This window comes from Alligator sinensis, unplaced genomic scaffold (genome assembly GCF_000455745.1).
Source record: "Alligator sinensis unplaced genomic scaffold, ASM45574v1 scaffold406_1, whole genome shotgun sequence".
Lineage (NCBI taxonomy): Eukaryota > Metazoa > Chordata > Crocodylia > Alligatoridae > Alligator > Alligator sinensis.
Window position 1 is genome coordinate 541,672 of NW_005842181.1, and position 21,680 is coordinate 563,351.

Below are 21,680 nucleotides of genomic sequence, written 5' to 3' on the forward strand. Positions count from 1 at the left end.
CAGCAGGAAAATAGAATGGAAGCTGTTCAGCAGCTAGCATAGCAGTCTCCAGAAAGAAAATGAACACGTAGAGGGGGAGAATGGAATGGAATTTCAGGCCCATTTAATTCAGCTGGAACTATAAGAGGTCCTGCCATTTTAATAGCTATTCAAGAAATTTAGGATTGGTATTCTAAAGATTTTTTCCCCGCTGGGATTTTAGGATTTTGGTAGAACACAAGAGGAAGAGAAGACTGAAGGGGAGTTAACTTACCTTTTGCTTGGTTAGAAAGTGGCATGCTTACCATTTGGAGAGGTATAAAACCCGTACTAGCCCATTCAGATCAGGTAATTACAAGCTAAAATTCATGTTTACATAAGCAGAAATGGGCACATGGTAGCTGAACACTTTAGAAATAGGACACTGTTGGTTTTGTACAACTAATCTAAAGCTTTGAGTGAAATCCTGCAATGGCATGCTTAAATTCTGCATAAAGCATCTTGCTGTTTAATAAATTGTGACCAAAGTTAGTCATGTCAGTCCTTGGGCTAGACTAAAATTAAAAATATTAATTCATTTTCTCATCCTGTCTATTCATAGCAGTCACTTGCAGGACATCAACCTGTCCCTCTCCTTATTCTCTTTAAGGCCTCTCCCCTTTTCTTTACCTGCCCTTTGTGACTCACCCTTGCTACTTTAATGAAGACTTCAAATGAGATTGAGGCTACAGAAGGTCTTAATCTTTCTTTGCCTCTCTTCAGAGGCTGAAAGGCAACCTCTGTTCTGGTGCTGCTTGAATTAAATTACGTAGCAAAGTATCCACAAAGCAAGTGACTATTTAAAAGCAGGATTTATTAATGATGGAATAAGAAAAGAAAAGAAAAAATAACTGTTTGCTAACCTAGCTTTACTTTTCTCATGAGCTGAATAAGCCGAGACAACTCTTTGCTTAGTTAAAACAAAATGAAATGTGAATAGCTTGCATATCTCAGAGTCAGTGGCTGTTAAGCCTGACACTTCCTCCACTCCTTTCTCAGACAGCTTCTTTTTCATTCCCACAGGACTTTGTTTTTCAAATCCCAGGTCCATGTTAAGTCATTGGATATTCAGAGAGGTTTTCAGAGTTCATTATCATATCAGATACAGCATTGTGTTGTGTTCTATAAAGGTTTTCATACCATGTTCATAACCATCACCTTCCAGTGATGAATTAAGCAGTGTGACTAATATCTGTCACATGCTTGTTCTCTCATCCTTTCCCCAGGGGGAGAAATGTGTGCAGTGTAGCATTCTGTTTCAATTTTTTTTAATAATGTGTTGCTACATGTCTATGTTACAAAAAAGAAGGTCAAAAACATGTACATTGCACTTAATGTAGGGCAGTATGGTAGGGAAGAGGGTTTGCCTTTGGTTTCTGTGGCAGTTTATTTCATAGTGTGGTTGACCCCTGAAGGTAAAAACAGACTGTAACAGTTGAGTTGGTTCTGACTGATCATGTCAAAACCACAGAGCCCTATAGCCCTTTCCCCATACAGCTTAAATGGCTTTTAAAATTGTTGCAGGAAAAAGTATTATCTTGGATACTTAACAAGTACTTAAAGTGGGACACTCAAATGTATAGGTCTGTAGGATTCCAGGATAAAAGGCTTTGTCCCTGGAGAATTCCATCCTCTGTTTTTCCTCTGAGAAAGCTTTGTCTCCTGCACAGATAAGCTTTACCCTTATTGTAGTGAGTTTCATTGTGCCACAGAAATGAAGTTATCCATCCTGAAGCTCTTGCTGATCTTTTATACAGATTAGACCTAGATCCCTGAGGTCCCAGAACTTGTTTCTGTAAGGAGGGGAGGATGAGCTTGATGAAGTAGCCTGTGTTGCTGGGGAAACATTCTGCAGTATTCTGTAGTAGCTGGAGTTTAGTAAGCACTAAGCCCATGTGTGTTGTATTGCTGTAGCTCATCCAAGAAGTGGTAAAGGCATGCATAACTTAAGGCAAGGTGACTGATCACCCATATGGGATGGGATTTCCTAGCCAACCAGAGTCTGTGGAAAGCATATATTACATATGCTGTTATGTGAGAGTTTAGCATCAGCAAGGAATCAAAGAGCATGCTATGCTGCAGACAGAATTGACCAGTTGTGGGCATTTTCAACTAAAAGAAACTGCAGCATGGCTGCACTCTCTATCATGCTTTCCTCTGCCCACCACCATCACATGTATCTTGCATAAGTTCTGCTACAACCATCTGTTCTATATCTATGAGTTGATCTCATCCAAGTTCTGCTCCATATTGATGGTAGTCGTGATAGAGCTGCCAACTCATGTGATTTCTATAATGAGTTTCAAGCTATTTGATGGTTGTTCCCTCTCCCCTCCCCACCAAAATCAGAAGCTCTGTGAGAATCTCAGCTGATTGTATTGTTTTTAAACAACCTTCTAGTCCTTGTGAGTGCTGAGAAACTTGAAATCGGGGTTCAAGCTCACTAAAAAAGTTCAAAACCCAAAATATGAATGAAAATAGCTTATAAATTATTTATTTATTTATTTACAAATCTCACCATTTTAATGCTATCTTATGATTTCTGAGACCTTGGGGTGCAGTGCAGCAAGCATGCCTAGTTTCTGTTTCTCACCCTTCTTCAAGTAATCAGTTTGGTCAAACCATAAATAGGTATGGCTTAATATTTGCATTCCAACCTCCATGGGATTATCTAGGGAGGAAGAAAAGGTCCTTTAGTGATGCAAAGGCCAGGTCTGCACTGGAAACTTTTGGTGGCATAGCAATATCAGTTAGGGTTAATTTTATGATATCTTTGCAATATTTCTATGCTAGCAAAAGTCCTAGTATAGATGCAGATATGCAACAAGCAGGTCTTGCCTAAAATAAGTTATATCAGAAAATGGCATTTTTGTTGGTATAAGTTGTGTGTGAAGCATTTGGTAGCAAAACTGTAAGTGGTTTCTTTCATTTTGATCCAACAGACAAATTTGGCCTGTGAAGTAAAATCTATTCCAGGCCGTTTTATCTATGTTTAGAACGGAGTGATATACTTTTCTACTTTTTTTTCAATTTCTAGTTTTACTTCATATTAAATAAACCTACCTGACAGAAAGAAGCAACTTTGTTGCATTTGCACATACTGACATTTTTGTAACGATATTCATCATTGCATCACTGAAATCACTAGGGGCACAGACATAAATGTAGCTCCCTGCTGTAGGAAGTGCCATGAGTGGCAGCTATCCTTGGGACCAGCAGATGTTTGCTGTTGGGTCCTGGGGGTTAGGAGATGAGCTGCAGTTGAGATCCACTGCATCTATGCAGCTTGTCTCCCCTAGAAAAGCTCTTCCCAGCCCTGGCACTGTTTAGAGAATGGGAGGTGGGGAAAGGAATGAAGGGAGCTCATTCTTGGGGTTGCCCAGCCAGCACTGGAGGGTGAGGGCTCCAATCCACCTGCCCTATCCTCCTTCACTGGCTGGACAACACCCAGAATGAGCTTCCTCTGCTCTCTTCCCCTCTCCCATTCCAAAAACAGCATAGGGAACAGGGCTTGGCTGTTAGCCAAGCCCTGCTCCTGGTTACACTGACAGACGTTAATAAAGGCACTCCATTTTGGAGCACCTTCATCTGAATCCTTATATAATGAGGGTTTAGACTGCCATGCAATTGGGCATTTTTAAGATTGTTGGTTGTAGCTATGTTGGTCTAAGGACAGGCAGACAAGGTTATTTGGGTAAATGTGATAATCTTTTATTAGACCAACTAAGTAGTTGGAAAAAATTGTTCTTTACAAGCTTTTGAGCACAAACACCTTTCTTCAGGCATACATAGGTCTGCTGGTGTTATGTGTTCTCCATGTTAGAATAGAAGCCAATATGCAAAATGCAGGTCTGTGAAAATGCAAATGTGTGGCAGTGAGGATCAGAGGGAATGGGAGACAATAGGTGTGACACAGGTAGGTGGGGGTGGGGAAGGGGAAAGGGAGGAATGTTGAACTGGTGATAGAATGTAGCTGGTGAAATCCAGACAGGTTACCTGGGGTTATTATGTGCCATAAATCCAATGTCTATATTTAGTCCATGCTTTTTTGTATCCAGTAGATACAAAAGTGAAGTGAAGTTTGTAGGCTTGTCTACAAAAGGTGTTTTGTAAATTTCCTTTGAGGATTAGAACTGAGAGACAGGAGAGAAAGTGGTTGTCTTGTGAGAAGTGTGCACCCACAGATAATTGGATATTTTTGTCTGATGGATTTTCACTGTGCGTTCATTCTGATATGCTGTTGTAATTTGGTTTCTTCTACATATTTTCCATCAGAGCATTTAGTGCACTGGATGAGATGTATTACATTTCTGGAGGTGCAGGTGTAGAATCCAGGAATGGTGATGGTTGGCATACTGTGGTGCCCATAGCTGTGCCCAGGGTCTGGAGGAAGTGTTGGTTATTAAAATTGAAGTTGTTGTGCGAGGATGAGTGTATAAGTTTAGTAATATCTTTAGGTCTGTACTCTGAGTAGTAATCTTGCTCCTGATTCTGTTTCAATAACCAACACTTCCTCCAGACCATGGGCACAGCTATGGGCACCAAAATGACCCCATAATATGCCAACCATCATCATTCCTGGATCAGCATGAAGGGTGTTTATGCCTGAAAGCTTGCAAAAAACATTTTTTCCAACTACTTAGTTGGTCTAATAAAAAATTATCACATTTACCCAAATAACTTTGTCAGACATTTTTAAAGCACTTCCAATGCATAGCTGTAGAGCAGTTTCAGTGGCCGTTCACGTGACAAACTCGCATCTTTTTATGGCCCATTTGGAGTGTCCTAGGGGTGCTGCCACTGACTTTGCTGGTGATAGGACTGGCACTCGTGTTTCTGTTGCTCTGGAATTATTCCAAATTTCAGTGTAGTGCTGGATCCACTAAGCACATATATAGCTCTTTCATGAAGCTTTCTTTCTCCTGCTGCATATGGATGGAGTCTTTTTAAATTCACCCATGTATGGAGTCTTGGATTACCTAAAATGAAGTGAGAGAGAGGAAAGGCTTTTTCTTTTAATTAAGATAAGTCATTTCTTCCCTCTAGACTAAGAGGTGGAGCCTTCACATTTCCCCCTTCTTAATAGAAGTCAGATAGTCAAAGTGAGTAAAGTCATTTATTTTTATTACCAAATTATCTCATTAATCCTTTTGTCCCACTGGAAAGAAAGAAGCTGCTGGAATGAAGAGTAGCAAGTGACCTTCCTTAAAGTTAATGTCAGGATCTGAAAGTTAACTTCAGAATAATCTGTGATTTTTTCTGGCTGATGCAACAAATTTAAATGTGGAGAGCTAGATCCTAAACTTGTATAAATCTGCTTATGAAATTAATGGAGCAGAAGTAGGGTTCTCGCAGACATGTCTTCTTTTTTGGCCCCCTGTCCAGGCAGGTTTTTAAAATGCAAGTAAATATCTGGGTTTTTGCTCTGCCTCTGGCTTTTCCTGGGCACTTCCAGCTTGGGCTAGGGGCAGGGAGGGGCAAGGTGATTGGCTCTCAGGTGATTGGCTGCTCTATGTGTGAGACCAGGAGCTGCTCACAGATAAGAGAGATACAGTGTGTGTGTGTATGTGTGCATGCATTCACGCACAGGGGTGCGAGCTGCATGGGCAGCAGAGCTGGGGGTGGGCAGGGGGCTGTGGGTTGGGAGCAAGGGGCAATGGCAGGGCTGGGGGGGCAGGGGGTTGTGGGTCAGGAGAGAGGGGCACGAGCAGGGCTGTGGCTTAGGAGTAAGTGATGGAGGCAGGACGCAGGCATATCACAGCTTCCCCTCCACCCGCATCATATACTCCTTTCCCCTATCCTCCCCCGTCCCACTCCTCTCATCCTCCCCTCACCGCCTCCTCCCCTTCAAGCTCCTCTTCTCCCTCTCCCCCACACAGGTGTCCCCTTTTTGATACTGGAAATATGGTAACCCGAAGCAGAGGTGACTCGCACAAGCTGAGGATTCAGTCTAGAGTTGCTGCAAAAGCCATTCTATCCATACTTCCTTTTTAGATGGAGAAAATTTAAACAGGTAGGCAGGATCTCTTGGGAACAAATTCTAAGGGAAAATAAGTTCAGGAGAACTGCCAGATACTAAAAGAGACCACATGAAAGACAACCGCAAGCTATCCTGATGTCAAGGGATGATAGGAGGTATAGTAACAGACCAATATGGCTGCCTCTGAAGCTCTTTAATAACCTGAAATCAAAGAGAAATTGACCAAAAAGTGGGGAGGGGGAAGAGGATAAAAGAATAGTGCAAACATGTAGGCATGAAATCATAGTTTCATAGTTTTAGGGTCGGAAGGGACCTAATAGATCTTCTAGCCCGCCCCCCCGCCAGGGCGGGAGAACAACAAAAAACCCTAAAAACAAAAACGGGACTCAAATGAGTCCAGCCAGGTAGGTATCCAGCCTCTTCTTAAAGACCCCCAGGGTAGGGGCCAGCACCACCTCCCTTGGAAGTTGGTTCCAGCTCCTAGCCGCCCTAACTGTGAAGTAATTTTTTCGGATGTCCAATCTGTACCTCCTCTCCATCAACTTGTGCCCATTACTCCTTGTTATGCCAGCGGGGGCTAGGGGAAACAGCGTCTCCCCCAAACCCTTCTGGTTCCCCCTAGTGAGTTTATAGACAGTCACCAGGTCCCCCCTCAGCCTTCTCTTGTGGAGGCTGAATAGGTTCAGGTCCCGCAGTCTCTCACTGTAGGGTCTGCCCTGTTGTCCCCGGATCATGCGGGTGGCCCTCCTCTGGACCCTCTCCATGTTGTCCACATCCCTCCTGAAATGGGGCGCACAGAACTGGACACAGTACTCCAGCTGCGGCCTGACCAGCGTCACATAGAGGGGGAGGATCACCTCCCTGGCTCTACTCGAGATGCACCTGTGGATGCACGACAAGGTCCGGTTAGCCCTGCCAACCATGACCTCGCATTGTCGGCCCATGTTCATCTTGGAGTCAATAATGACACCAAGATCCCTTTCCGCCTCCGTGCTCTCAAGTAGGGAGTTCCCCATCGTATAAGTGTGCTGCTGGTTCCTACTACCCAAGTGCAGCACCCTGCACTTGTCCGTATTGAAACACATCCTGTTCCTGTTTGCCCACCCCTGTAACCTATCCAGATCCTTCTGCAATCTCTCTCTCCCTGCTAGCGTGCTCACCTCCCCCCAAATTTTGGTGTCATCAGCGAATTTAAACAGGTTGCTTTCCACCCCAGCATCAAGATCGCTGATGAAGAAATTGAACAGCGCAGGCCCCAGGACCGAGCCCTGGGGGACTCCACTACCCACCTCCCCCCAAGTCGAGTATGATCCATCCACCACCACCCTCTGAGTGCGACCCTTCAGCCAATCTGCAATCCATCTGACTGTGTAGGCATCTATGCCACAGTCGCCTAGTTTATTAATTAGGATGGGGTGAGAGACGGTGTCAAAGGCCTTGCTGAAGTCCAGAAAGACTACATCCACCGCGACACCTGCGTCCATGGCCTTTGGTGTCGCGGTGGATGCGAAAGGCTTTGTATCAGAAAGATCAGAAAGGCTTTGTATCAGAAGATACAAAATAAGGTACAGTTAACAAGACAGAACACAGACAATAAGAAAAAGTAAGAAGAAGAGGAAAGAAATAATATAAAGGAAATAGAGATGTGAAGGATTAAACATTTAAACGGTATGTTTATAGCAGTAATGCTTTATCAGTTAATGTGTAGCGTGGGGGGCAGTCCTGTGGGGAAGGGAAAAGGCACAGTGCGGCAGGAAGAGAAATGCATCAGAGCAGGCAGGAGGGAGAGGAGACTAGTAGCAATAGCTAGTCTGCTCCCTTCCTCCCAGAGTGCTGGTGGCTGCAATGAGCTGGGAAAGCCTCTCACTTATTGCTGCCAGCTGCGGCTTCATGTGAGCTGTGTTTTGTGATGCGTCTTGCAGCCACCTCTTTCTGCCCCCCTGTCAAAGGCCCCAGGGAGCGGCTCCCAGCAGTAGCTGTGTCCGAGCAGGTCTGTACATGGCCCCTGGCTCCCTGCTCTGCTGTGGGCCAGCGGCTGTGGCCCATCCCTTGCAGCAGGGTACGTGCTGGCCTGGGGCTCCACACCACCCCCGGCCAGGACTAGGTACGTGTTATCAGTTAACAGTTTAACCAATATAATTAGAGGAGGTTAAATGGATAATTTTTAAACAATATTTATACCTGTAAAAAGAAAGTATATATGGAAGGAGAGCAAAAAATAAGTGATACAGAGAAAGCTGAAGTTATTCGATGCCTGTTTAACTTCAGTCTTTAAAAGAAGTTCAATTGAGACCCAATAATTAATGCAATTCATTTTAATAACAGCATAGGAATGGACAACAAAGGGATAAGAGCCAGAATGTGAAAGAACAGGTTAAGGACTATTTAGATAAGTTAGATCTAAAGTTAGGTAAGTTAGATAAGTTTAGATAAGTTAGATAAGTTCATATCAAGAGCCTAATGAAACTCTAGAGCACTCAAAAAAACAACTGGAGCAATCTCTGAACCATTAGTGAGTATCTTCAAGAATTCATGGAGGATGGGGGAGGTCCCAGAGGACTGACAAGGGCAAACAGGACCTCATTTTTTTAAAAAGGGGAGGAAGAATCACCTGGAGAAACAGCAGTCAGCCTAAGTTTTTGATATGTGGGAAGATGCTCGAACAAATTATTAAAATAATTTAATTTATGACTACTTGAAAATAAGATGTTAAGAAACAGCTGTCATTTGTGAAGAATAGATCATGATAGGACAACCTAATTCCCTTCTTTGACAAGGTAACTGGCTCAGGGGATGAAGGGGAAGCAGTTGATGTTGTCTTTATCTTTAGTAGGGATTTTGATGCATCTGTTATAACATGCTTATAAACAAAGGAATTGTGGGCTAGATTAAATAGCCATAAGATAATTGCATCACTGGTTGAAAAAATTTACTGAAAGAGCAGTTACCAATGGTTCACTGTACAACAGGGAGGACTTCAGGTCAAATCTTGCATGATTAATCAAGTCTGCTTTGATGCTCTGTACAAGCACCCTGTTCTGTTTAGCTAATGCACATTAAAATAGGCTAATGCACATTTATCTAGTACTACACAATGGAGATACTAGATTTAATCTGCATTACCTAAAGCACATTAATTGAACATGTAGAAACACTAAAGTGTATGAGAATTCATCCCTTTGCATCCACTCCATTTTTACTGTGCATCCACTTTACTATGTAGCAAACAAAGCGTCTGTCCCCTTTGAGCAAAATCTAGATTGGCCCATTAAACCAAGGATCAGCAACCTTTTCCTGGCACAGGCCACACTTTGTAACCTGGCCTCCTTTGAGGGTCACAAGTCTTCACCCCCCCAGAGAGGAAAACCACCCAGACTTATCATCACTGCTGATCCCTAACCACCTGCAGCCAGGGTAAATACAGATGCAGTGAAGCAGCAGACTTCACAGTGGAGTAGAGCACTGTGGAAGGGATGGGCAGTACAACACAGTTCCTGCAATTAGTGTAACATAGATAATATTTTAATTACTTCAAAAATCCTTTGCAAGTCTTCATAATTCCCTAGGAAGCTTCTTGCCTGAAGTAAAAAACGCAGGGCCAGATTCTAATCTTAGTAATATTGATGTAAATTCATAAGTAAATCTGATGGATTTACAGCACATTTACACCCATGTAACAGCATGTACTACCCTAAGAAAACAATGACAAACATGAAGTGGGAATCAATCAGGGTGGGCTATAGTATCTGATTTAAGTACCTACAGACCACTTTGTCTAATAGCTGGAAAAGGATCTCGCTCCTAAGTTTTAGACACTCTAATCATGCACACACTTAAGGTGTACATAATGGTTATTCATATGAGCAGCCCACTTTTAAAGACAGTCGTCACCTGAAGTCAGTGGGAGCACGTCAGAGTAGAACCTCAAGCACATGCATAAATGTTTGCAGGCTCTAAATCTGTTGATCAGACACTTGTATTCATTTCATGAGCTTTAGATAAAGCACCCCTGCCGCCATTTTGAACACACACACACACACACACTCACACTCTCCTGGAGCATGTATAAAAATGCCCTTAGATTCCTTCTACAAGAGGAAGGAAAACCAATATTTAATTAACCATTATGGCAACACTCAGAGATGCCAGTTAGGATTCTGGTCCCATTGAGGAAGGTAGGGTGTAAACACATGCAAAGGCACCCGTCCCTTATTTGTCTAACTTGTAACTCCATTGGAAACAATATGCAATAAGTGAATGCAACAATCAGAGCAGAAGGAACAGTACATAAATAATTAAAATAGGATCACCTGGTTAGATAACCTGGCCTGGATATAGATTGATGATTCATAGCATTTCAAGGTCAGCTGGTAGTTGTTGTTGTTGTTAAAAACAGCAATAATAATAACAATGATAATAATACCAACAACAGTAATAATAATATGTTAATAAAATTAGCAATCCGTAATTGGCTATGGCAACTCCATTATGCATCAGAGGAAACAGTGATAGCAGTACTATGGGATGCTGCTGCCAATTGTCCAGTATCCTAGCTGCAATGGTCCCAAAAATGTGAGGGGCAAAGATTTTTATTTGTTTTTTGTTTTTTGTGATGCCTTCTTAGTCAACATGGGTCTATGTTAGATAAGCTTTAGGGCACAAACTGCCCTTCCTCAGTTTCTTGTCTCCAGTATCTTGCACAGAACTGCTGTCCTACTTAGTGTATTGGTGGAATTTTTGTTATACGTTATGGGCCTGTTAATTATCTCACAGCACTGAATTCTGTGGTCCAGTGCCCCTTGCACTGATAAATGTTTGAAAAGAAATGAGTTAAAATGCAAGTTTATTCTATTGGGTAATAAACAGATATTGCTGCCTGGAGTGTCCCAGAAAGCTTGACTGTTCTTACCCAGACTTGTTCCTTCTCATCATCTAGGAATTAGTTTTACCCAAAAAGTCCTAATCTTTTGAGGTGCTCTATCTTGTGCTAACTCCTGCAGCATAAACTCATGTCAGGCCATAATTGGGCCTTATGTTTTTCCAGGTTTCCTCTAGACTGACAGTGGCCTCTTGAGCTCTTCTCAATGTAATAATTCATTTTAGACTGTAATTGGCTATCAGTGGTCTTATTACTGTTGTCATGTTGACAATATAGCTGTGCTTTAAATCTTAGCTACTTGTACTTAACAATCTGTTACCTGGTTACTAGGGCTTGGCCATCTGTTCCATGTCATTAAACTAGGTGACAGCTTGTCACTGAGCAACTTGTAAACATGGCTGTTGTCCTCCAGTCTTTCTCTTGGCAGAACAACACAGCAGTGGTATCAAAATAAGGGAACAGTTCCCAGGCTTAAACAGCTTTCACAAGATTTATTTGCAAGTTGATACTAGTGTTGTAGCATTGTAGGTGTGATGGCCCAGGGAATATGCAAGAAGCAAAATTTGTTTGGTAATATCTTATATTGGACCATGTATACAGTTGGGAGAGATGTTAGACAAGTTTTCGGGCACAGGAGGCCTCTTGTTGGACAAACTGTTGGACACATTTCTCCCAACTGTATACTTGGTCCAATAAAAGATATTACCAAACAAATCTTGCTTCTTGCAAATGTATTCCGTCAGCCTGCAGTCTCTAAGGCACCCGGAGCACAGAATTTTCATGCAACTGCTCAGTAAAATGATTGACCTGTTGCATAAGACACCAGTGGGCCTGATTACTGTAATCCTTATTCTAACTAAGTTGCTCCTGACAATAGAAGCTTTGCCTGAGAGAGGACTGCATACTCTGAGGTGCTCACATTAGAGTTCTTGCTTTTCTGATCCGTTCCCTTCCCTCGCCTTCCTTTTTTTAACGCCAACTTTCTAGACTAATACATAGTTCTCTCACTCCCCACAATCAGTCTTATGGTTTTATGCTGATTCTAGTTTCTTAGAATTACACTTAACTTCAGATATATAAGTAATTCCAATGGAAGAAGGCAGAAGTTTCACAGTCTGAGAAATTCATAATAAACATGGGAGGCAGGGGGTTAGGAAAAACAGTCCTTGGAAACATCATTTGAACTTTATTCTGTACATTTTTTAAGTAATTCTTCAAGAGGTAAGGATCTGTTGGGTCCTTCATTGGACCAATTTATATAGTTGGGAAAATGTTAGATGGGCTTTCAGGCATACGTAATTCTTTGGCATTTTGGTATTTTATTATTTTTCTTTGTATTTTTATACTATCCTAATTAGGAGAATAAAATCACATTTTGCTGGAATCATACATTCTATATACAATATACATACATATACAACATGCATCAGTCATGCATTCTATATATGTTCCGATTGTTCCTCTTATTGAAATCATAAATGATAAAGTGACATCTAAAGTGTATACACAGGAGATAAAGAAGAGCCTCTGAGATAAAGCTTCTAGGATCCTTATATACTTTACAAAGGGATTTATTTAACTTCAGTATAAAGATTTGAAAGAGAAACTTAATTTCTGATTACACAATTTTCCTTGAAATTTAACAGGATTTAAATTGAAACACTGACCTAAAATATTAATTTTGAAAATTACTTCTAAAACATTCAAAGTTGTTGATGCTTTCAGTCTTATTCTTTGAAGACAGTTAAATGACATAAACATGTATTTTATATAGTCCCCCTGTTCTAAATAATCCCTTTTAGTAGGATTAGTCACAGTATTAAATTAACAGAAGAAGCAATTAATTATATACTTATGAAATGAACTACAGGAGAATCTTTGAAATGGTGCTCTTCCCTCCCCACCCTCTGCATTTTATATCAGAATTACATTATGTATATTTTAGATGTGGAAAATCTTTTGTTTTCAACTTCAACAAAAGAATTGAGAATGAACAGTATACAGTGCAAAATTAATTTGGAATGACTTTTAGATCTGCTGGGGGCTTATCTGGCTGAAATGAAAAAGAATGTTTAATGTATAATAAATATTAATCTGCAAACAGTTGTGCAGAGGTTTGAACTAGCACCTGTGTAGAATTTAGTTAGAGCCTATTAAATTTGTATTTGAGAAAACGGATCAGGACATTTTGTTAGAATGATATTACAGGCAGAAAGTGATATTGATGAAAGACTTGACGAAAGACAGCAGATGGGAAGCCAAGAACTCCATTTCACTTCTCTCAAAAGGAATTTTTCTATAAATCCCTCTGGCAAAAAAAAATAAAAAAAATCACTTATATGATTCTTTGTCCTGATTTCCTTTTCCTTTTCTGTAAAATAGTCCTAGTATGAAATTTCTATTTTCAAATCTCTGCTATTTGACCATGGATATGTTTCAATATACCTGACTTCAGCAAAACTCTGTGAGTATTATGCCCCATTGTAGGGCAACTGTTTGCAGGGTTGGAACCTAAGTAAAGACAGAATATCCTATATGTAAATGACACATGTAAAGAGTTGGAAACCTTTAGCTCACTTCAGTCAAGTAGGTTTGTATTTAGATTCATCCTTCATTTTGAGTTGTTTTGGTGAATCCATATATTTGGTATCATCCTATCAGCCCCCATCATGTACTTCAAGGTGGTGGTGGCTATCATTGTGACTTAATGCTAAATAAGTCTTTTTATAATGTGTAGAATCATTCCATTTATATTCTTTTTATTCTGTCACAATAGTATCTAAGCTATACAACAGTAAGAGCACTTACTCAAAAAGTCAAGGAACAAGATTTTTAAAAGAGACTAGTTATTCTTAGAAACAAATTCTTGTGGATTATATCTATCATTGGACAAGCTGCATGGTTGGAATAGACTTGGGTATCTATACTAAGGAAGGCTGTTTTTTCAATACCTGCTGGAAATCAGGCCCCATTAAAGTGTCTTAAGTTGGGGATCCAAAACAATTCATTTAAAACTCTTCCTGTTGTTTTTGTTCTATCTCCTTCCCTTTCTCTCTACTATTTTCCTTCCTTCTTTTCCAGTTGTGAGTTTGTTCTTAGAAAGGGCTGTTAAAACACCTTTTTAAACCTGAACTTTGTAACATAACCTTATGCCTGATGCAGCCATTGCTTTATCACACCGATAATACCCTCCCTCTCTGCTAAGTACTCCCAGTGCGCTTACATTGTAATAAATCCATTATCATACAGAAACACTGAGGCAGGTACTCAGTTGATGACAATCAGTATAGCTCCATTGACTCTAATTGAGCTGTTGCAGCTAAGAATCAAACCTTCAATGCTTGTCACTATAATGCAATGTCATATGTCATTACATGGCTTACTCATGACTTCATAGTCAGAGCAGGACACCAAAAAACAACCTAATAACAAACTACCTTTAAATTATAACAGGTGTACAGTTCTAATACTTTCCTATAGAGGGGAGTGATATACACATTGAACCATTTGTTACTAAACTTGAAATTGCCCAGTCATAGCTGCTTTGCAGCAGTTTCTAAGATGGATGATAGCCACAAAGTTAAATGAGTCTAGAAAGTCAGAATACCTTACAAGGTTGAGGGTACAGGAATAATTTAAGATATAATGATCTCTATTTAAGTTCAAGTCTGATCCTGGGAACAAGACATTTGGTTTAGGATTAACCAGTAGCTTAAAGGATGGAATTTCTCCCTTTTTCCTGAAAGGTAAAACACTATCAGCTCTAGCCACCTGCTGAAGAATTTTGCGCATTAGTGGGCATGTCTACATGCAATTAATGCAGCTGCATAAACTAATTAGTCAACTCCACAGTAAAGGTCTGGTGTAGATACACCCACTGCAAGGTGATGATGGATCATAGAAAAGGAACAGTGGAGGCAACAGGATGAGAAACTGAGTCAGGATTTATCAAAACACAACTGACACTTTCTTTATTAGGAATCAGGCCAGTTTTCTGTCAGACTGGCTTCATTTTAAGCCATGAGCCAGCATGAACCTAATGAGATGAAAAGAAGCCATGAAGGCAGGGGAGAAGGAGGAGGGAGACTTTGTCACAAATGAAAAAAATTCCATATAGTCCACCTATTCCAGGGCCCTGCCTCAGTGGTAGCCAGTACCAGGCCTTCAAAGCAGGGTACAGGACTAGTTACAGGGCAGTGACTTTAGAAACACTTTTTCCTAACCCCCACTGGTTGACACCGCTCACATGGGAGAGTCTGGAACACTATTCTGGGTGCTGCTTTGTACAACCCATTATTGAAAAGCACAAGCAAAGGTGAGAAAAAGCAGCTTTTTGTCTAAAATAGAGGGCTCTTTTCCATTGGTGATAGGGAAGGAGGCTTCACTGAGCAGCTGAGAAGAAGGGGAGAAAGAGGGAAGAGGGCTTGTTGCCAGAAGGGATCTCAAGGGAGAGAGAGAGACCGGGAGAGTTGACTCACCTCCATCCCTCACCACAGCCCTCAAATAATTGCTATGTTCATGTGTGTTTGAATGGCTGATTATCAAAAGTGGTTGAGAACTTGGATTCCTGCCTCCAGAAATAGCAGCTTTAGAATGACAGCATCTTTAAGCACCATGCCAGGATCGTGGTTCTGTTCTATCTCTGAAGGAACTGGGTGCCACCTACAAAATTATTAGCTCCATTTTTCTGCAGGATTTAGATATTTGCCTTGGCAGTTTCTTGTCCCAGAGCAGATTAGATGCATCCTGATTAGGCTGTATTATCCAACATAATAGCAAAAGCTGCAGGCAATTTAGGGCCTACAATCTGTATTTTGATTTACTACAGGGCAAGCAAAATTTAATCAGCAACTTCTGCTCCCCAGTAATATTGATGATGGCTGCACAAAGAAGGAAATAGGGTTTGATCTGCCAGTGCTTACTCACACTGAAGTCAATGGTTCTGTGATGGAGTCTGCAAAACAAAACCTTTTATATATGGCAATATTTTCTCTCCCTTCATCACCTGTATGTGCCTTCTAATCCTGACAAACTTTATAGGGAATTTCAGTCTAAATGATTTTTTAAAGACAGCCCCCCTCCTCCCCCTACCCCCCACTTACTTTTATTTAAAGTATCTGCTTTAAACCGGAACTCTGTAACATAACCTTATGGGTTATTTAGCTAGGGTTACCATATTTCCAGTTCCAAAAAAGAGGACACCAGTCATGCAGGGGGAGGGAGGGGATATATGACAGTGGGGAGGCAGTGATAGGCCAGTACCCTGCCCCTGCCCATTCTGTTGCCCCTCAGTCCCAAGCCACATCCCCTACCCACAGCCCTACTGCTGCCCCGCAGTCCTGACCCACAGATCCCAGCCCTGCCAGTGTCCTTCACTCCCAACATGCACTATCTTGTCCCCCTGGGCCATGCTGGTGCCCCCCATTCCAAAGCCACAGCCTCCTCCCCACCCAATCCCTGCTGGTGCTCCTCCCAATCTGCAACCCGCTGGTGTTGCCAGTGCCCAGCCCTCCCAGTGCACAGTACCCTGACCCCCCAGTGCCCCTCATTCCCAAACCACAGCCCCCTCAACCCTGCTGGTGCCCCTCACTCCCGACCTGCTGCCCCCCTGCTTCCCCCAACCTGCTTCTGCAAGCACAGGCACTAGCCCCAGTGCCACCAGCCCCAGTGCTGCCAGCCCAGCCACGCAGCCCCTTGCTGCCCCTGAAGGGTCGCATGTCCTCTTCCCATGCCAGAGGGGTAGGCGCCTCCCCTGCCCTGCTGCAGCCCTGGACTCGCCCCCACATCACACACAAACACACACACATCCCCTCCACCCCCAACAGTTCCCAAGCCCTGGCCTTCCAACCCCCAATCCTCACAGACTTACCTGTATCCAGCTGCCTGGCTGCTTCTACCCCATGCCTGGCTACATGCCAACCATGTGTGTGTGTGCCCTGCCTCCAATTGCCCTGTCCCAAGCAGCTCCTTCCTAGGGCAAGCTAGGAAAAACCAGAAAAAACTTTGAAACTTTGAGCAAAATCCTTCACATTTGATCATATTTTAATCCCCCCCACCCCCGATGGAGATCAAAGGATCTAAAAAAAAGGCTATGTCTGGGGAAAACCCAGATGTATGGTAACCCTAATTTAGCCTATTGCTGAAGGGTGCCAGTAGTGTTATTTGCAACAGTCCTGAAGTCTAAGGGAGTAAGGAATTAGGTTCAATCTTATTAATTTGATGCTAATGGAGAGTAAATTCATGCCCTAAATGAATAATTTGTACATCAGTTAAACAGGAACAAGTTAAAAAGGAAAGTAGTTTTGTCTTTGAAACGGTACCTTATTGTAAATTAGCTAATACTCGGCTGTAACTTCTCCATATAACAATACTATGTTCAGAGAAAGGATGAAATAAATTTCTGTCAACAGCATTAGATGGCTATAAGTGTAATTGTAGTCTTTGCCGGATTAGCTTTGGTTAAAAATAAAAATGCACAATAAGTCTCATAAGGCTGTATGATTTAATTGCAGACTGATGTTACCCCAGGAAAACATTTTCTCTTCATTTCCTTAGGTTATCTCCTTTTAAATATAATGCATCACCTGGAGTGTTTAGAACTGCTCCAAAAAAACAAAAAAAAAAAGAAAGAAAGAGACAAAAATACTGGACCAGCAGTGAACTTTTTCTAAGTGTGCTGAAGTTAATAAACTCTCATTCTCTTAAAGGTACGGAAAGCTTTTTGTAATTAAAATGGACATAATCTTTCAATATTGGACTCTGCTATTGCTATCGGACTTGAATACATTTGCAATTGATTTCTGTTTTTTCTCAACACCAGAGAAACATACAGGGCATGTCTACACATTGCCATATGACAATGTTGCTATGGTGCTGTGCTTTAGTACATCCTTTTGGAAGTACTAAGGCATGGCATAGTAACTGCCTGTACTGAGCCGTGTGTGTGGCACATGGTTAGATTTTACTGCTACTTCACTGCAGTAGCGCACTAAAACAGGAGTACGCCGCTACAGCAAAGGAGCTGCTGATCACATGTAGACTCATGCGATCACTATATTGCCGTAGCGCGTCATATGGCAACCTAGCACATGTAGATGCACCCACACAGTAGCTGAATAACTAGACGTTGAAAGAACCTGTTTCTTAAATGATTGCTTTTTGATCCTTACATTTACTGCCTCTGAAGCAGTGTTTCCTCTGCTTGCGTAATTCCATGCTGCTATTCTTTTAGTTATAGAAGGGCCTGCAACAGACGTTACGTTACATTATGTCAATGCTACTTGCATTTTGCCTATTTATAAATCTGGAAGAGGAGGAAATTTATTTCCTATGAGAGCTATTATTGCTACCTGGAGACCACCAACTCTGCAGTAGCTTGAGCAAAAGCTTCTTTATCACTACAATTTGAATAAAATTGCATAAGAATAGCTGCAGTAATAGGTGTGAACATTTTCACAAAAGAAAAATACAAGGAAAGAGTTGGATAAAAATAATTAGCAACAGTCATTTAGATCTGGAGACTGAAGTGGTTTTGCTCCTGAAGACCTTGCGTAGTCATGGACAAATGTTTTGCAGTCATTTTGATTTCTCTCTTCTCTTCTTATATCCAAACTCATCAAATACTATTACTCCTTCAAAATTGTTAATGTGTGTCCTTTGCTTTCTAACTCTAGTGCTAAAATCTATGATCACTCCATAGTCATATCTCACCTGAATTGCAACTAGGTTGTACATCAAAGTTACCAGCAGTCCACCAAATTCTGAATTCCCTGCTCTGTATCAGAATCTGATCTCATTCATTATCCAATATGGAATAACTCCAGAATTATAATTATATAATTAAGATCATCATTTGGCTCTCAAACCTTTACCAAATCCTGAGACTTGTTTGCCCTTCTCTAGGCAAAATTCTTGAAATCAGAGCCAAATCCTGAACTCAATTCTGACTCAAGCAAGATTTTGTATGCTTCTTTAGAAGCCTTGCTTGAGTTAGATTTCAGAATTTGGATGCCAGAGTAAGTTGTTTACTTCAGTCTTCTATAAATAGTCATACATATCTTTCTGTAATGGGGAGCCTGTAGATGTGGGGTCACTTATACTGTGCACATTCAGTATGCAGTTATCAAATGGCCATGTCAATTTGATTTCCAAATCAATTTTCAATTTGATTAATTAAAACTAATTTATTTCCAAATCAGTCAAAGCTAATATCCTCAGCATGGACATAGTAATAGTCCTTACTAAATTTAATCTCTCAGACCTCTTTTTTGTCGTTGTTGTTAATAGCTAATTAAAAATTGCATGAAAGATTTTTGTAATGGGGAAAGGTACTTTTCTTCTCTCATAACATAAATACAGTTGAAGGAATTTTCTTCCTATTCTTTAGTAAATAAGAATACTTCTCTAAAGTTGTTAAAGTTTTTATTTAAATATCTGTGAGTTAACACAACTATATAACTGGTAATTGCCTATGGAGACTTTCACAACCATGTCAGTGTTTTAAATTTTCCCAAGACCAATAGTGACTCAATCTCAAAAACAAATCCTGGCACTGAAGGCTTCACCTAGTTAATCCAGCTGTAAATGGATACTCAGTCATTTAGGCAGGGGAGTCAAAGATAGCCAGATACAATAGTAGCTACCTCACTACCTTGTGTGGCTATAGAAACTAAGTAAGCCCAATTGGCTGTTAGACGCTGATGGACCTTTGCTGTTTTTAAAAAAATTCCTGTTCAAATGGTTAAGGCAGTTGCTATTTAACAGGTGTCCATATCAAAGTTTTTAGCAGGATGGAACGGGTAAAATTTCTCATCCTTAGAAGAACTCCCTTGAGGTCAGAGTGGAACCATGCTTGCAGGGAGAAAAGGAAAAGGTTGCCAGAGCCATACCTTCATTATGACTAAATGGGACTTCAGCATTGATTATTGCCGATCGCAAACCTGCTATTAGCACAGGCATTCACATTTTAATTCTATTGATTGTGCTTATAAAATAAATTAATTAATCTGTTCTGTACTCTTCACACATTGGGGAAAGTAATGCAGCAGTGTATAAGACAATAGAAGGTAAATTAACTTTTCCTAGGATTCAAACCAGTTATTGCCAATGTGTCTGAACCAGTATTCTTCCTTGTGCTCTATATTCCATACTGCCCCGAGGGATATTTATTCTCCTTATCTGTTCCAGTGATCCACCATTTTTCAACAAAGGAGAGACGCATGCAAGCAATAAAAGAGATGGCTCGTATCTTGAGAATAGGAGGCCAGATAATGATATACGTGTGGGCAATGGAGCAAAACCGGCGAAAATTTGAAAAGCAAGATATCTTTGTTCCTTGGAATCCATCACCTCCTTCCTGCACATCGGGTAACCCTTGTTCACGTGGAATATGGAAACTGATTAATCAGAAGGACAAAAAGCTGGCCTTGAACCAGCACTCCCACAAGTCAGATGGGCCTTTGGAAGCACACAGGAAAGCAAAGAGTTCATCCTATGTGGGGGAGAAGGAAATTATGTGCACATTGTTTGAAAAATCCCTGAGATGGTCTCTAGTCTCAAAATCACTTGGTTCAGCATTAGACTTGAGTAATCAGTGGCACCAAGGAGGGATTTGCACATACTGCACTTACAATTTTCAGCTGAGTGAGCCAGATAGAAAAAAGGATTTTGAACAAATAAGGCAAAGTAGCTTTATGAAGCATATTTCCAACTTGCTTCCAAGCTGCAGACCGATTTCTGAAGATAATGCTTTTGAAGTGGCTGTGGAACCAGGGCCACTGGTGTCATATCACTCTGTGGCCTTCAAAAGTTGTTCCAAATTAAGCCAGGACACTAAGCAGCTTCAAGTAGCTGCAGATATAACTCATGATTGCAGCAGTGTGTGTTTACCTGACCTGGTTTCCCACAACAAAGACCCAGCTGTCACACAGCAACTTAAAATAGATCACCACCCAAAACAAGCAACTTTTTGCAGACCCCAAAACAAAAGCAAAATAAGCAGTTCTTTGGAGGGAACAGGTGGAGAGGATACAATAAGCACACAAAACAAACAGCAGCAAACAAGCTCTAATGGGGCCTGTCTTAGGTATTACCATGTTTTTAAAAAAGGAGAGTTGGCTGAACTGATAGAACATCAGGTTCCTGAGTTACGTATTATTCATTCGTACTTTGACCATGCAAACTGGTGCGTAATTGCAGAAAAGACACCTGGGTGGAACATTTAGCAGATGATTTTGAAAGACACAAAGGGCAGTAGGTGCCTCACTTTTTGAAAGTCAATAAGAGTTCAGTACCTTTGAAAACCACATACTAAACCTTTTTTTTCTCATTGCTTTTATGCTCTTTGTTTCTTTTACTCTGTGAGTTCCACGATCATGTATCTTTTCAAAAACATTTTACCCTGACAAAGGGTTTTTGAACCCGAAAGCTTGCTTAATAACTATTCTCCAATCATTTGGGTTGTTCTAATAAAAGATATCAAATTCACCCAAGGAACCTTGTCTGTCATTTTATTTAAATACTTTCTTTTTCGGAAAATAGTCTCCCATCATCTCAGCTTTTTTTTTTTTTTTTTTATCAATAGCTGTCAGTTTTGTTTTCAGATAGTTAAAATGAATTTAGAAGTTTTCCCTGTTGAGATGTTTTTATATAGATGTTAAAGATCGCTATTCATTTATAATAATATAATTATAATATCTTTAATGCCTGTTAATATATTTAAATGTGCTATGCACTGGGGTTTGAAATAATGTAAAGATAACACTAGAAGGATTCATTGTTTTTATTACAGTCTACCTGTGAGCC

General features: G+C 40.9%; 1 protein-coding gene across 6 annotated transcripts in view; it reads left to right on the forward strand.

Annotated features, from left to right (window-relative positions):
- The window catches only part of LOC102380174 (probable tRNA methyltransferase 9B), an 81,027-nt gene extending 59,670 nt beyond the window's left edge, over positions 1-21,357 (forward strand). For all 6 annotated transcript variants that reach the window (XM_025207105.1, XM_025207107.1, XM_025207104.1 and 3 more), the window contains one exon: positions 20,064-21,357. In XM_025207105.1, coding sequence (XP_025062890.1) covers positions 20,064-21,100 — 1,037 coding nt within the window. In that variant the 3' untranslated portion in view covers positions 21,101-21,357. The remainder of the gene's footprint in view (positions 1-20,063) is intronic.
- Positions 21,358-21,680: the final 323 nt, after the last annotated feature.